The sequence below is a fragment of the Rutilus rutilus genome, assembly GCF_951802725.1.
Source record: "Rutilus rutilus genome assembly, chromosome: 16".
Lineage (NCBI taxonomy): Eukaryota > Metazoa > Chordata > Actinopteri > Cypriniformes > Leuciscidae > Rutilus > Rutilus rutilus.
The window spans coordinates 30,491,328-30,505,661 of NC_140224.1; the positions used below are offsets into that span (position 1 = coordinate 30,491,328).

A 14,334-nucleotide genomic window follows, 5' to 3' on the forward strand; every position below is an offset into this window, starting at 1 on the left:
ATGTCATTCAACCTATTGTAAGTTGATGTACCATCACAAGGGTCTTGGAAATATATTATGAAGGTTGAAAAGCTACATAGTGTTGCTTTAAAGCTCACTTTGCTTTTTGTGCAGGTGATTTGTTGACATGCAATGTTTTGTCATGAAACTGTGTCTCTTTTGGCTGACTTGAGTGGTATAATTGTTGATTACTGTCTGTGTATGTGGTTTAAAAGGTGTGGTAGTGATTTTTAAGCGGAAGAGGCCATTGTTAGACTGTTTTTAGTGCATGACTCACCTACTGGCCTGTCTTTGTGGTGATACTTTGTGACTCCAGACTAGCTCTGAGTCAATGTCTGTTTCTCACATGCCACTCTGAACTATTATTAGCCAAGGGGAAAAAAAGCTTTTATTAGAAACATTGTCCCATTTCAATGTACACACAGATAGCTAGGTATTTACTACTCAACATTCCTTCTTGATCTTATTAGACTCCAGAGTTTTAAAGTCTGAAGTCTTGAATATGTTTCAATATTTACAATGTCCAATTGTCAGTCATGCTATAAATTGTATATATTTTCAGGCTGGTTCATCTAATGCGTAGGATGTGCAATAGATGTTACGATCAAAAATATGGTTTTAGCTGAAAGGGGAAATTTTATTCCTACAGCTGCCATATTGAGTGTTACAATTCTTCAATAATTATTTCTGCAATTAACCATCCTCTTTTTATTGTTATAGCATTAAAATAAGTTCTCATTTGCAAACAAAAAAAGCATCTTTTTTATTTTATTTTATTCAGCTTTATTTTCTTTGTGGACTGTATTTGCAACTAGACTTATTCTTTTATCTAGAGATTTGAAAGGAAATCCCTTCAAGAAAATTCTCATCACTTGCTCTCTTTTTTCAGCTCTTCGCTACCTTGTGCATGTGCTAAGTCGTTCTTGTGATCTTTGCAGATGCGACTTCATGAAGCTTCTTTGGGATTAAAGCATAACAGTGAGCAGGATTGGCTTCATCTCACTGTGTTTGGAAGAATTTTTTTTTCCCCAGCTACATGTCAAATGCAGATGTATTCACCCTCTTTAGTGTGATGCATTGGCTGTTGCATTTTTGGTTTCTCGTGTCTTTCATTGGAAGTAAAGGCTGTGTTCTTGTATCTCTCATCTTTCTGCCTCTTATTCATGGATGACACTTAAGAACACTTTTACCGTATTTTCCTTTTGCATGTTTTATATCTAAATATTCATTTGGCAACTGTTTCTTTGAGTTCAATTCTTTGAAATTCTTCCACCACTTTCTTCGTTCCAAAGCCGAAAGGGTTTAGAAAGCCAATCCATTTCTTTTATTTGCTTGTTTTGAAAGGTTTTCTGTCTTTTATCTGCTGTTTCACTTAATCCAGAGAGCACAAAACAGCCAGCTGTCGTTGGTTTCAGGACGCTGCTCTCATTACAGGCAGGTGATGAAAGCATTTTCGGGTTTCTCCATCCATTGGTGGGGTGGATTGGCTATGCTGTGCTTTTCCTCACATCAGTGGAATCTACCCACTGGCTCTTCAACACGTTACTCATTGATTTCATGACAGTGGTGTGCTATTTAAAAAAAAAAAAAAAAAGCCTGTTTGATGAATATTAGATCATTTCATCAGATTACAGGAAATGCAAGGACTATAAGGCTGGAATCAAAGTCCAGGTTTGTAGTTTACATCAACTGGCTAACCATTGGGTAAGTCTCTTGGGCATGTTCTGCAACACACCAAAAAATGTAATCCTTCAGATTATGATGCCTGTTATGCTTAGGCCAGGGTATCGAGTTAAATTTTAGGCACCGACCAAATTTCCTCTATACAATAGAGTATTAAAAAATACTTTTTTGTCATTCGGTACCAAAATTTGACACCCAGCCCTAGTTCTGCTTATGATTTGCAGATTAACCATATCCTGTGTGTGGCTGAGCTTTTGAGGTTTATGGAGGATAAATTAACCACCAAACCTTTTAATTAAGTCCCAAAATAAGCCCAAAGGTGGCTAACCTCAGACCGTGTGGGTGATACGCAATGCCACCTAGCATCCTGGCAGCTGATTTCTTTCATACGCCATATTGACCATTTTTCACATCTTTCTTTGATTCTTACAGGCCACTGTCCTCCATCGTTCCATAGCGAAGCGTCATTCTGTCATCCCTGCTAATCTGTTTTCTCTCTGACAGGATCCATTTTGCTTCTTTTAATGGCGACAGATGGTTGACGACTTACTCAGAGGACTTGACAGCAGAGCTAACAGTCTGACATTACTTTCGACAAGCTTGACTAGGGGATGAGAAGAAGAGCGGAAAGGGTCTCGAGGGCCGAAGGCATGAAGCGAGAGCAGACAGAGGTTGACAGGAACTTTGCACGTAGTCAAGCTCTTCAAAACCATCCTGCTTCCATCTGTTAGTATAGAAGGCACCGTTCTTCAGGCATGAATAATTCAAATGCTTCTCCAATGGTGCCTTGATGGTTTCAGAATGGGTCCGAATAGATGAGCGGTCTTTTTCTTTTTTTCTTCTTTTTTTTTATATATACAGAGGTTAATCTGAGGCCCCCATTAAAACAAGACTTGCATCTTTAACTCAATCCATGCCCCATCTGTCAGAAGCCTTCGGGCTAATAACAGGGTTGGTTTCTATGGATGCTGCTGCTCGGCACCCTGTCATATGGGTTTGAAAACCACAATTAGTGTCTGCTTTGTAATTACCAACTTTAATGCTGGAAGAGGATGGTGATCAAATCCAAGTTTGTTGAAGCTAGAGCCCTTCAGACAATCATCCATGTCTAGACCTCCATGTTTTTTGGATATTTCCTTGGTACAGACCAGTTTTGACAGAATACATATGTTCTTCTCTCATTATTTGGTCTTCAACATGTTCTTGTCTACTTGCAGTGTCTACATGCATTAAATCAGATTGGAATGGCCGTCTTGAGCAGCTCAGCTGTCATCCTATCCCAGCAAATTATAGTGTAACTAGTAAATTCAGTGTGCTGGATATCTTGGAGACTAGTAATTCACAATGTATTGGTCAGATATATTGATAAATCAAAGTTTTATTGATTTTAATTTTATATATTATACATATTTATATAATTTTAATGTATTTCTCATTATGTTGATATTGGTGCATCTTCTATTTATTTATTTGAATAATTATGTATTTTATTTATTAATTTAATAATTTAACTTATTGTATTTTTTAATTGAACCTAAAATCACTTTCCGCATTTAAAATGATTAAGTTTAGTTTTTTGTATGAATTTTATAGTGTTACTTTACAGTTATTTATAGTTATTTTTTAGACAAATTAGGATCGGTTTTGACCAGAATTTTAATATCAGTGCCGTCCACATTAGATACCTTCGCTAGGGATTATTTTAGAAGTTTAAAACTCTAAATCAACTCTAATCAATAGCTGTTCTTGCCTGCAATCAACTCATTCCTTCATCCTCCCTTCTTGATGGCCTTTCGGAGATGTGCAGACAGACAGAAGTGTTGGGATGTGAAAAGGAATCCTAATTATGGAATGCAAACACTGTTTTGGGGTCTTGGTGTTAACGGCAGCCTGTGGTTTTTACAGAAAGATAGATGCAGTTGCAGTTGAGAAAACAGATCTTATGACCCATGTCCAGACATGTCTAAGCACTTACCGCAAACTGCTGATAAAGAAAAGAGAATAAAACAGGCAGATTAGACATTGAAAAGAGTTTCTATAGGTGAAATAGCACTAGGAATGTGTGTATGCTTGGCGTGTTATGCTTGAATATTTGTCTGGCACAAAATCTCTTCTGCTCAAAATCTAACATCCCCGCCTCACGGATCATGTAGATGGGAGAGGGTGCTGACATGAACATTTTGATAAGAAAACCAATTCTTTCAGATGTTCATTGCTGAGATGGCTTAATGAAGAATGTTTAGTCTTATGTCACATCTTTGTTAACTTATGTTGAGGTGGAATGTTAAAAGTTCAAGCAAACCGTGTCCATCTGAAGTGAGCCAGCCTCTTGAGAAGTAAACTTAGATGTCTGTTGGCAAGAATGTTTAGAGGAAAAGTGCATTTTCGCCACAGGTTGTTGATGGCAACAAATTCAACACAATGGAATTGGGGCGGTAGGAAATGGAGTTCAACCTCTATAAAGACATAAACTGTAGGTCTGTATGTAAACACTTAGTAAGCGTGCATTTGCAAGACCGCTTTTCTCATGTGCCTTCTGCTGTCACACACAGCTGGAAGCACCAGATATAATCTAAACACACACTCATGCGTTCTTGTATAAACACATGCTTGCTTGACGTCCTCACAGATGCTGATATTAAACGACTCAGTTGCACAAACAGTTCATGGTCTTAATGGTAATCTGGGAATGTCAACATTTAATCTTAACCAATATATCACTGGTAAATCACGCGTATGGCTAGCCAGTCCTATCAAAGCGAAACGTGGCCTTTTGGCGCATTGAGTATGTTTGCGTCCTCAGCTAAAATAATTGTATGACTCAAATGTGTCTTTGTTTAGTTTGCCAGAGACTTAAATTGAGCTTTGATTATCGGGGTCATGATAAATGAGGGTTCTTAGTAGAAAGCTCTGTTCATAAACATGCCTACGCAAGGCTGTTACTTCATGGAAGTTTCTTCATTTAACATCATGAACAAGGAACTTGGCGTAACTCCCCAAAATTGCTCAAATCACCAAATTTAAAAAGGCTGCCTAAAATTTTTAGGCCAGTTATTATTTTGATTGTTCCTTATATGCCAGATCTTTTGAAGAAAAGCTTGTTTTGGCTTGGTTTTAAATGACTTGATTAGCTTATAATTGCCTCATTTTTTTTCAGGGAGGCCTTGTTGTTTTTGTTGTAGCACAAAATACATGACCAATAATGAAGTTGTTTGAATTTTAATCCATCACAGTTGTCTTATTTCACCGCAACCAGTATCATCAGCCATTTGGGCTCTTTCTCTTTAACTTGAAGCCCCATCGCAGTGGGAGGTGCTGTGGTGTAAGATCGTGACGGCGAACTTCGGGCTCACCTTAGTGATGGTCTGGGTTGTGTGAACTGACACTGGGCCAAAGATGATGAACTAGCTTGTCATTCCCACAGGAGGTTCTCGGCTTCTAGAACCACTGGCTTAGCCTCCGTCTCCAACTCTCAACTGACCTCGACAGCGCTCATCCATCTTATGTCATCGCCATGAAATACCTTTTAATGTTGTCGTAATAATTGGAAGAAACGTTGCAAAAAACATCTGCGAATGGTAGTGCTGGAACCAAACAAGATGCTTTGGAAAAAGAAGGGCTTCAGATCATGGCGCCTTTTCCTGGGTGTGAGTGGCTAACATGACCAAAACGCAAGCCTTTGTCTGATTAAACTAATGATGCATAGATTTCCGTATGCTATTTTATCCTTTCTTCTTCAGGACAGCATCCCTAAGCATTCCCAGACTCCCTATCCAATTTTGCCCACTGGCAAAAGAACTAAATACATTGATTTGCACTGAGGCAGCGCTAGTGTAGAGCAGAACATTCATAATTGGCTGATTAGCATGTGGACAGTTTAGCACTCAACTCTGCTTTGCACGGACCATTAATCAAGCCTGTCGCTGTGCCAGCTGACTTACTGCCAGGCTCCTTGCAGTGCTCCAAGCTGGAGAGGCCAAATGATCACTGCTCGGATACCAGGCTGGGAGAGAAGGACCTGCATCCTTGCTCTTGTGTGGAGATATTAAATAGGGCTCAGGATGAGCCTAGACTCAGTGGACTCCAAAGTTGCATTGCTAGATATCTGAATCTAGATGATTGTCAACTTTGTTACTTGTTTGTTACTTGTTGTCTGTTCAAACTTTAAGTCATTTTAAAATTAAAATTGGTCGTATTTACTGAATGTTTGCATGCTATCCCAGAATGAGGATGCACAATATACCAGCACCATATCTGCCAATGTTATTTTTATTTATTGTTGGTATCAGTTGGTATTGGATATTAAAATGTACATTCTCATTTCCAATTTAAGTTTATATTGCTTTTAACATCATCTAGCACTCTTTAAGAAAACACTAATTATTTAATAACACTGGTAAATGTAATTTTTCGCAGATCTCAAAATGAAAATCTTGTTTTTCATGTAGCCTAACTATGCAACTATTTTATTTTAGTGTATTTTTTTTTTTTTTTTTTACACAAAATTCAGAATTTTAATTATTTTGGCCATTTCTTAGTCATTGCAAAATAAAATAATTCTCTTACTGGAATATGTCAAATATGAATATCGTAACTCAACTACGCAAAAACCCGCTGTTACTCGATTTTAACTGTGTGTGAATGTTACCGTAATGGTTGATCTTGTCCTGATTTGGATATAAACACAATTTAAAATTGTTAAAATGTGTTTCCATTAGCTTTGTACCCATATTGAGATCCTCCTAAATATGTTTTCGATCCTCATAAGTTCACGAGTAGTGAAACCATTGTTCAGAGGTTTGAAGTGAAGGCATCTTGAGAATTAAAAAAATAATAATAATAATAATTGTCCAAAGCATCATAAACATCCCTGTCTGTAGGATTCATTCATTTACATTAGTTCTTCAGATGTGTCAGGAAGGTAAGATTCAGTCCATGCAGTCGAATAATTGTAATCATAAATGACGAATTCAGAGGTCCTTTCTGTTGGTTTCGTTCTCCTTTGTTCTCCAAAAAATAGGAAATGCAGGTCGTAATTGTAATTCAGCTGACTGTGATCCAGTCATGCACCTTTTAAAGCATAATCATATTGCAGGCACTCTGTGTAATTACTACATGGCTGAGCACAGTGGTCTGCCGAACAGTTTCTGCAGGGTCCTGGCAAAACTCACGTAGCTCAAGTTGAACTTGAACCGCAATGATTCAACGGTCGCTGTAACTAAAGAGGAATTTCTCTTTCAAAAGGACTTGAGATGATTTGCAGCTGAAGTTTTCTGCTGCTGTTCTTTAGAAATTTGTCAGGTAATTTTGTTAAATCGATAGAGTATTACCTCGTCAACTCCTGAACTCTGGTTCTGCACCTGGACTTTGACAGCATGAGGAATTATCTTTGAATGCATGTACTCACAATGTACACAGCGCTGATTGAGAATTGGGATTGTACTTTTTGTTTGCAAAGGTGGAGGAAAAAAAGTTGAGGTTGCTGAGTAGGTGTTTGAGCAGGTGGTGTTTACTTTGACCAATTTCTACTGATCAACGCCGACGTCTTTCTCATATACAGCAGCTGCGCTGTTAGTGTGTATTTACTCGGGCTCCATGCACGTGTGTTTCTCTCCGTGAGAATATTTAGGCTGAATTTTGTGTGTTTGTTTGCATGCTTATGTAAGTGTGTGTTGCCCTCGGATGCACTTCCCTTCAGTAAACACTTGTCACTGTTACAGTAAGTTTCTCATCAGCATTAGCTAGTATGGTCTCATAGTCCAGGCAGCGTTTGTTTGCTGTGCGTGTCACTTTGTCCTGCCACGCTGCTCCAGTCACAGTGCTTTTCACTGCGAGTTAACCCAGAGCCCTGTCACTGCGAGTACAGTGAACTCTGCAGTATCGCTCTTGTGCTGATTTAGCGATTTTATAAATGTACTGAGACCCTGTGGTGTCGATAAGGATAACGGAATGAGGATTAAATGCAACGGTTCCTTTATACACGCAGGGAATACACTGCTGTAACACATCGCTTTGCAGTAAAGACTTAACTATTTGGCCTATGTATCCCTATAGTGAAAAGTTTGAACGTACCTTTATGCAGTCTGCAAAACATTAACTCTTATATTTTGTGACTTTTTACATACTAAAATATTAGTATGATTTCTGACGGATAATGTGACACTAAAGACTATGCTGAAAATAAAGAACAGTGATTTTACATTTATTTTACATTGTATTAATATATCACACTATTACTGTTTATTTTCTGTATTTCTTGATCAAATAAAGGCAGCCTTGGTGAGCATAAAAACATCTTACCGACAGTGTGTATATTTAGTGTGCTTCTGAAACTGAAGTCAGATCTACTCTTGCGGTGTCTTTTATCTCTTTAATAACACAACAATATGAATCCTTAGTCATTGTTTAAGTTATGGTAACATTCTGATATGCACAGATCCACAGAAGGAACAATAAAATAAGCGTATTATACAGGACTTTAGTTATGTAGATTTGACAGCCCGTAATCTCATCCACTTCATATTCATTAACACTTGTCCTCACTTTTCTTTTTTAAAAAGCATGATCTTCACCAGCAGTAAGCGTACTGAAGGGGTGTTAATGTGAAGCAGATGATGTACCAGTCTGAGAGGGGAAAAAATGCATAAAGATAGACTAAAAAAAGACAATGCCTGAGAACTAAGTGTTTCTGACAGGCACCGAAAACGTCTTGAACACTCAAAACCCTGGTTGCTTTTTCAGTATCGCAGAATACATTTGGTCAGTTTGCTTACTCTTGTGATTGCTCCAAAGCTAGTGTTCAGTCCCAGACTGCATTTATACTGACTATTGGGAGTCTTTTAATGTAAACTTTGTCCTTTTGCAGGTTAACAAGACTTTTGAAATCTCACAGGTCTAAAGTGTGCAGTCGTAGCCAAGATACACTCCGCAACAATCGTGTTAGCATCCGGCTAATACTTCAGAGACTGTTTCAGCACTAGAAATTCGCTCCGGTTCTCTCTGTGGCGACCATCTGACGCACTTCCTGACCCAGGAAATAGAATTAACACCTCGGCCCTAAAACTGCAGGGACCTCAGATACGGCCACATCTGTGCCCTGCCCCGTCCGGGATCTCGAGTGCAATAACACTAACGGCCGAGAGAATAAATTTGAGACTCAGCAGACCCTCCACTCAACTTTATACAACACACTTTGGGCTTCAACTTCCTCTGCACTGTATCAGGCTACTTTATCACTTTGGATGACATTGGTCCGAGTTTGAAAACGCTGCCAAAAATAGCTGAAACAAAATGAAAAAGCATCAATCTTCTGTGACGGCTTTTAGACACGTTTGTCACAGAGTCCGTTTGTTACCTCCTTGAGATGTTTTATTGACCTGTCCGTTTGTCCTACATTAGTCTAAATATGAAGTTCTATTCTTTCTTTTTTTCTTATCCTTATGTAAAAATGCATGCTGGGAAGTCTCATGTAATTGATGGATGTTACTATTTGTTGCAAATAGCACTAGCAGGGTTCCTCTTTAAACTCGAGGGGACGCTTAGAAAGGCCAAACAGACACGCACCGTCACAGATAATTATGTATTTCCCCCCCGTTGTCCTCCGCAGTGGTACGGTCCTGTTCTCTGAGGTATCTAACAAAATATAAATGTAATCTGTGTGAAATGTATTACCTACCACAAGAACATTTTTAAGCGTGGACTCTTTTACGATGTCAAATGGACAGTAAATTAAGAGAGGAAAAGAGAAATGGATTATCTGTTTATTAGTTATTTTATGGGGGCCATATTTTAGGAGAAATGGATCCTGAAATTCTTCAGTTGAAAAGTGAGCTATCTGTTTTCTTCATTAGGTGCATGTGCTGTCTCTCACAGACTGAATAACCGGTTCCTGGGTTTAAATGCCCCATGTGTTTGTGTTTTAGTCTCACGTTGTAGATTCCCCGAAGTGAATTTAGTGCAGACTCCCCAGCAGGAGCCATAAAACACAAAAACACAACTTTTTTTTTTTGCCTTAATCGTCCCCGTTGCACCTAAGCAACCTCTGTCGTTCTGTCTCAGACACATATGCATTCATATCGATCCATTTAAGGGTTTGAATTTCATGCATTTGTTGGATATCTTGAGCAGATGTTTCAGAGAATATCCTTCACAAAGTGTTTGAGGTTTTTTGTATGCTGCAAAGAGAAAAGTGCGACCAATTATTAGCTGTGCTCTTGCTACAGCAGCGTGAATTTTATTAAATTTGGTTTAGAATACTTCAATAACCAATTTTATATAGCCTATTCCACTCCAAAAGTTAGGGGTCAGTAATATTTTTTTTTTTAAAGATATTTAATACTTAAATTGGTCAGAAACTAAAGACTTTTACATTGTTACTATATATATATATATATATATACTATACTATATATACTATATATATATATATTATATACTATATATATATATATATATATATATATATATATATATATATTTATTTATTTATTTATTTATTTATTTATTTATTTGATAAATGCTGTTCTTTTGACCTTTCATTTCATCAAACATTTCTCAAAACAAAGTATCACAGTTTCAACAACAATTTTTTTTTATTTTTTTTTTATATTATTTTTCAACATTGATGATGATCATAAGAAATGTTTCTTGAGCATCAAATCAGCATATTATAATTATTTCTGAAGGATCATGTGACTGAAGACTGGAGTAATGATGTTGAAAATTCAGCTTTGAAATAAATTAAAGCTGAAAACAGTTCTTTTAAATTGTAATAATATTTCACAATATTACCGTTTTACTGTGTTTTTAATCACATACATGCAGCCTTTGTGAGTTTTGTGAGCCAAAGTACTATCACTATCTAATATTTGATATCTGGGTCACAATACAATATTGCGATTTATTCTTTAGTGTAATGTGATTGTGGAATTGCGATGTTACCTTTTTGTCTCTCTGTCTTCTGTATTAGAAATAATCAAGTGTGTGTTGTAATGCCTCAGTACAAAAAAAAAGAAGTTATATTTAGACTGGAAAAGAGAGGGATATGCACACTTACATTTAGGATTATTCGTATGTGTGTTAAAGAGACTTTTTGTGCTGTTAATGTACCTTGTGTTAATTTTCATCCTTTTTTCCCCCAACAGTACTTCGAGGTGCCCTTTGACTCAAACATGAATCGTACCAAAAACAGACCTCTGGTCAGAGGACAGATCAGGTAAGACCCTTCAAAACCTGCATCTCACTCTTGGGCAGTTTCAAAAATTAGTGAGCATCCTACCTAGACTGCCTTTTTGGGCATTGTATGTAGATTCAAACATGATTGTGTTGTTAAGGTAAGGCAGCTTGCTCGGTTTTGAAACACATTCTTGATATGTGTAAAGAGCCACTGCAGAATTAATAAAATGGCTTCCTTACTCTCATTATGTACATCATTTACTCTCTACATTGTTCTCATAGCCCAGTGTTTGTGTATATCTGAGCCTGCCATATCAGAAACACCATTGTCTAATATCTGTAGCGCTGGCCAGCCGCTCGCGCACCTGTCCTGTGTAACCTTATCCAAGTGTGTGTAGGTGTGCCTCTCTCTGTTCTGCCCGTCTCACTCCACTGCTGACAAAGGGCGGTCCAGTATGGTCATCCATCCACCAACAGACTAGATGATTAGTAGTGAGGTTACCCAATTTATTTTGGTTTTAGCTTTGGGTGTTTTAAAGTGGAGGCATTTACAGTTGCAGCTTCTTCATGCTGTCAGACTAGCATGCTAAACTGTTTTAGAGAAGTTTTGTGTTCTTTTTTCTTCTTCAGATCGTTGTGTGTGTCATGATATATTAGGCTAAAAGACAAGGAATATAGTGCTGCAGTGATGACATTTTGTAGGCCAATCCGGAGATTAGCATCACCCTGGTTCCTTCAACAAAAAAGGCTTTGGGATTATTGCAGAAAATAAGCTCTGTGACTAACAAAAGTTCATCATGATAATATTTAGAATTGAACAAATTTAATGAATTTTGAAGCCTAAGTGCAATCAGCAGAAGTCAAAAGAGCTAAATGTAGGCTATAAACGACCTACACCGTGGTTACATGACTCCATTACCACCATTAAGTTTCCGACAGCTATTTTAGTCTTGATTTAAAACCATTTTCCCTCAAAGTTTAAGTTAGAATTGGTTGCAAGAGCATGATTATGAATGAGGAAGTGAAAGCGGACTTGTAAGTGGAAGAGTTTACCTTTCTGGTGACATTTAAAGGAGAACTCCGGTCAATTTTAACATTGAGCTCATTTTTTTGTACATTTGGAGTGCTGTCAATACCGAGAACAACGACAAAAATCGGGGTTGCCTACACCGAGTTATTCTATTTTTAAAATTTGCGCGAATTGTTGTAATCGAATCTCGATTGTCGAGTTCTCCACTGTTGCTTAGTTACCTATGATCACGCGCGTGAACTCGACAATCGACTACAATGGACTTTGACCGAAAACAGGATGTAAATACAGGTATGTGCGCTGGCTGAATTAACTTAATTTTTATTAATATCTTTCACATCTACTGCATTCAGATTCACCGTGTTCACTCTGAAGGAATCACTCACATTTTCTGTGCACTTGTAATGACACATCAAGGATGTTAAGAGGCTAAAAGCAGGTTTAAACATTGCCCCATTGAAGTCAACAGGGTGCAAATTTTAAAAAGAGGATAACATGGTGTAGGCAACCCCGATTTTTGTCTTTGTTCTCTGTATTGACAGCACTCCAAATGTACAAAAAAATGAGCTCAATGTTAAAATTGACCGGAGTTCTCCTTTAATAACCTCTGTAGTCCCATTTTGCCACTTGTTTGCAACCCCCTTTATCAAGACAAGTAAAAGCTTTATAAAATCACAAGAGGGGATCACTGATGTATTTTATGTTGTAGAATAAAAAGTGAATTATCTTGAGCTTGTATTCACCTCAGACCGTTTTGTCAGGCATTTGCCCAAAACGTATTGATTCATTTAAAATGGAACCGGAAGTGGTAAAATGCTAACTCGTTTCCAGTGTTTGACCTACAAAAATATGTAATCTCTGCAGGATTCACTCTATGGGGCATGTTGGACACGAACATGCAAAGCACCATAGCGCAACCACTGGAACAGCTACACTATAGCTCTGATTAAAATAGTCAATTTAAACAATCAGGAAGCATTCTATATCCATCTCAGGCATCTTTACACACGTTTTTGAGCGTGATAACACACATTTGACAGCCATTACTTCTTACTAATTGGGTGTGTTAGTGGAATTTAACTGAACGGGACCCCTGCCCTCTCTCACTCCCTCGAGGGTCACTTTCCAACAACAAAAGGGGCAGATCTGTTGACGTGAGGGTATAATGAATGACTCGAGCAGTCAAAGTAACCCAAACAGCCCAAACCAAACACCCCGGCTTATCCCGTTGTGGTGTGTGCATCTCAAACACACACTCTCAAACGAAGACGCTGCCCAGCTCCAGGATACATAAGAGGTTTCATAATGTCGTTATCAACTGTGTCATCCCATTCCGGCTCATTCTACACCCTAGTGTGCTTTTATTTTAGATTGTGAAAAGTAATGTTATGGTATGGTGATGGTCAAGGCAAACAGTGTTTTTCAAACATATACAGTCATGCTCAAAAGTTTACATACACATTGCAGAATCGGCAAAATGTTAAATATTGAAACAAAATAAGAGGGATCATATAAAATGCATAACTTTTTAGTACTGTCCTGAATAAGATATTTTACATAAAAGATGTTTACATATAGTAAGGGGGGTGAAAACTTTTGAACAGGATGAAGATATCAAATTGTTCTTATTTCGTATATATATATATATATATATATATATTGCCCTTCAGAAGAGAAATTAAGTAAAATTTTTCCTTGATTAAGTTTTCACCCCCTGGCTCTTAAATGCATCAGTGAATGTTTGAACCTTTTTTTAATAGTTGTGTTTGAGTCCCTCAATTGTCCAGAAAACAGTCGTGGATCATCCAGGTAACGACATATTATTGAGAATCAAGGGGATGTAAACTTTTGAACGGCATCATTTTTATAAATTCAGCTTTTTTTTTTCTTGTTGTTGATTATATGTAAACATCTTTTATGTAAAATACCTTATTCAGGACAGTACTAAATAAAAAATAACATGCATTTTGTATGATCCCTCTTAATTTGTTAAAATAATGAACATATTGCATATTCTGCAATGTGAATGTAAACTTTTGAGCACAACAGTATATGCCTGGTAATTATTTAATGCAAAGTAATTGTAAAATTGTTTTTTACGTTTTATTTTAAATTCTATAACATGACATTTTTGAATAAAAGAGGAAGTTCAATGTGAAGAAAAAAAATGCGGAATTGGACGTTTTCTGTCTATCAAGTAGACTTTTTATCTTTCGAGATATGATTGGATCATAAACAACTTTTGTCAACTGACAGCTAAAAAGGAAAGTTGTGTCTGAGGCGGAGCAGATAAATAAACAAAACAGATTTGTATAAATAGTGAATGTATTTATTAATATAAAAATATTTTATTTTGTATACATTTGAAATATTTAATAAATTGATGAATGTGCACCAATAAAACACAGTAAGCACAATAAGACCAGGAATGATTAAAAAAATGTAAT

General features: G+C 37.2%; 1 protein-coding gene across 1 annotated transcript in view; it reads left to right on the forward strand.

Annotated features, from left to right (window-relative positions):
- The window catches only part of cox10 (cytochrome c oxidase assembly factor heme A:farnesyltransferase COX10), a 41,958-nt gene that overhangs the window by 20,057 nt on the left and 7,567 nt on the right, over nucleotides 1-14,334 (forward strand). Inside the window, exon 5 of the mRNA XM_084434577.1 lies at nucleotides 10,827-10,897. Within this exon, the coding sequence (XP_084290703.1) occupies nucleotides 10,827-10,897 (71 nt within the window). The remainder of the gene's footprint in view (nucleotides 1-10,826; nucleotides 10,898-14,334) is intronic.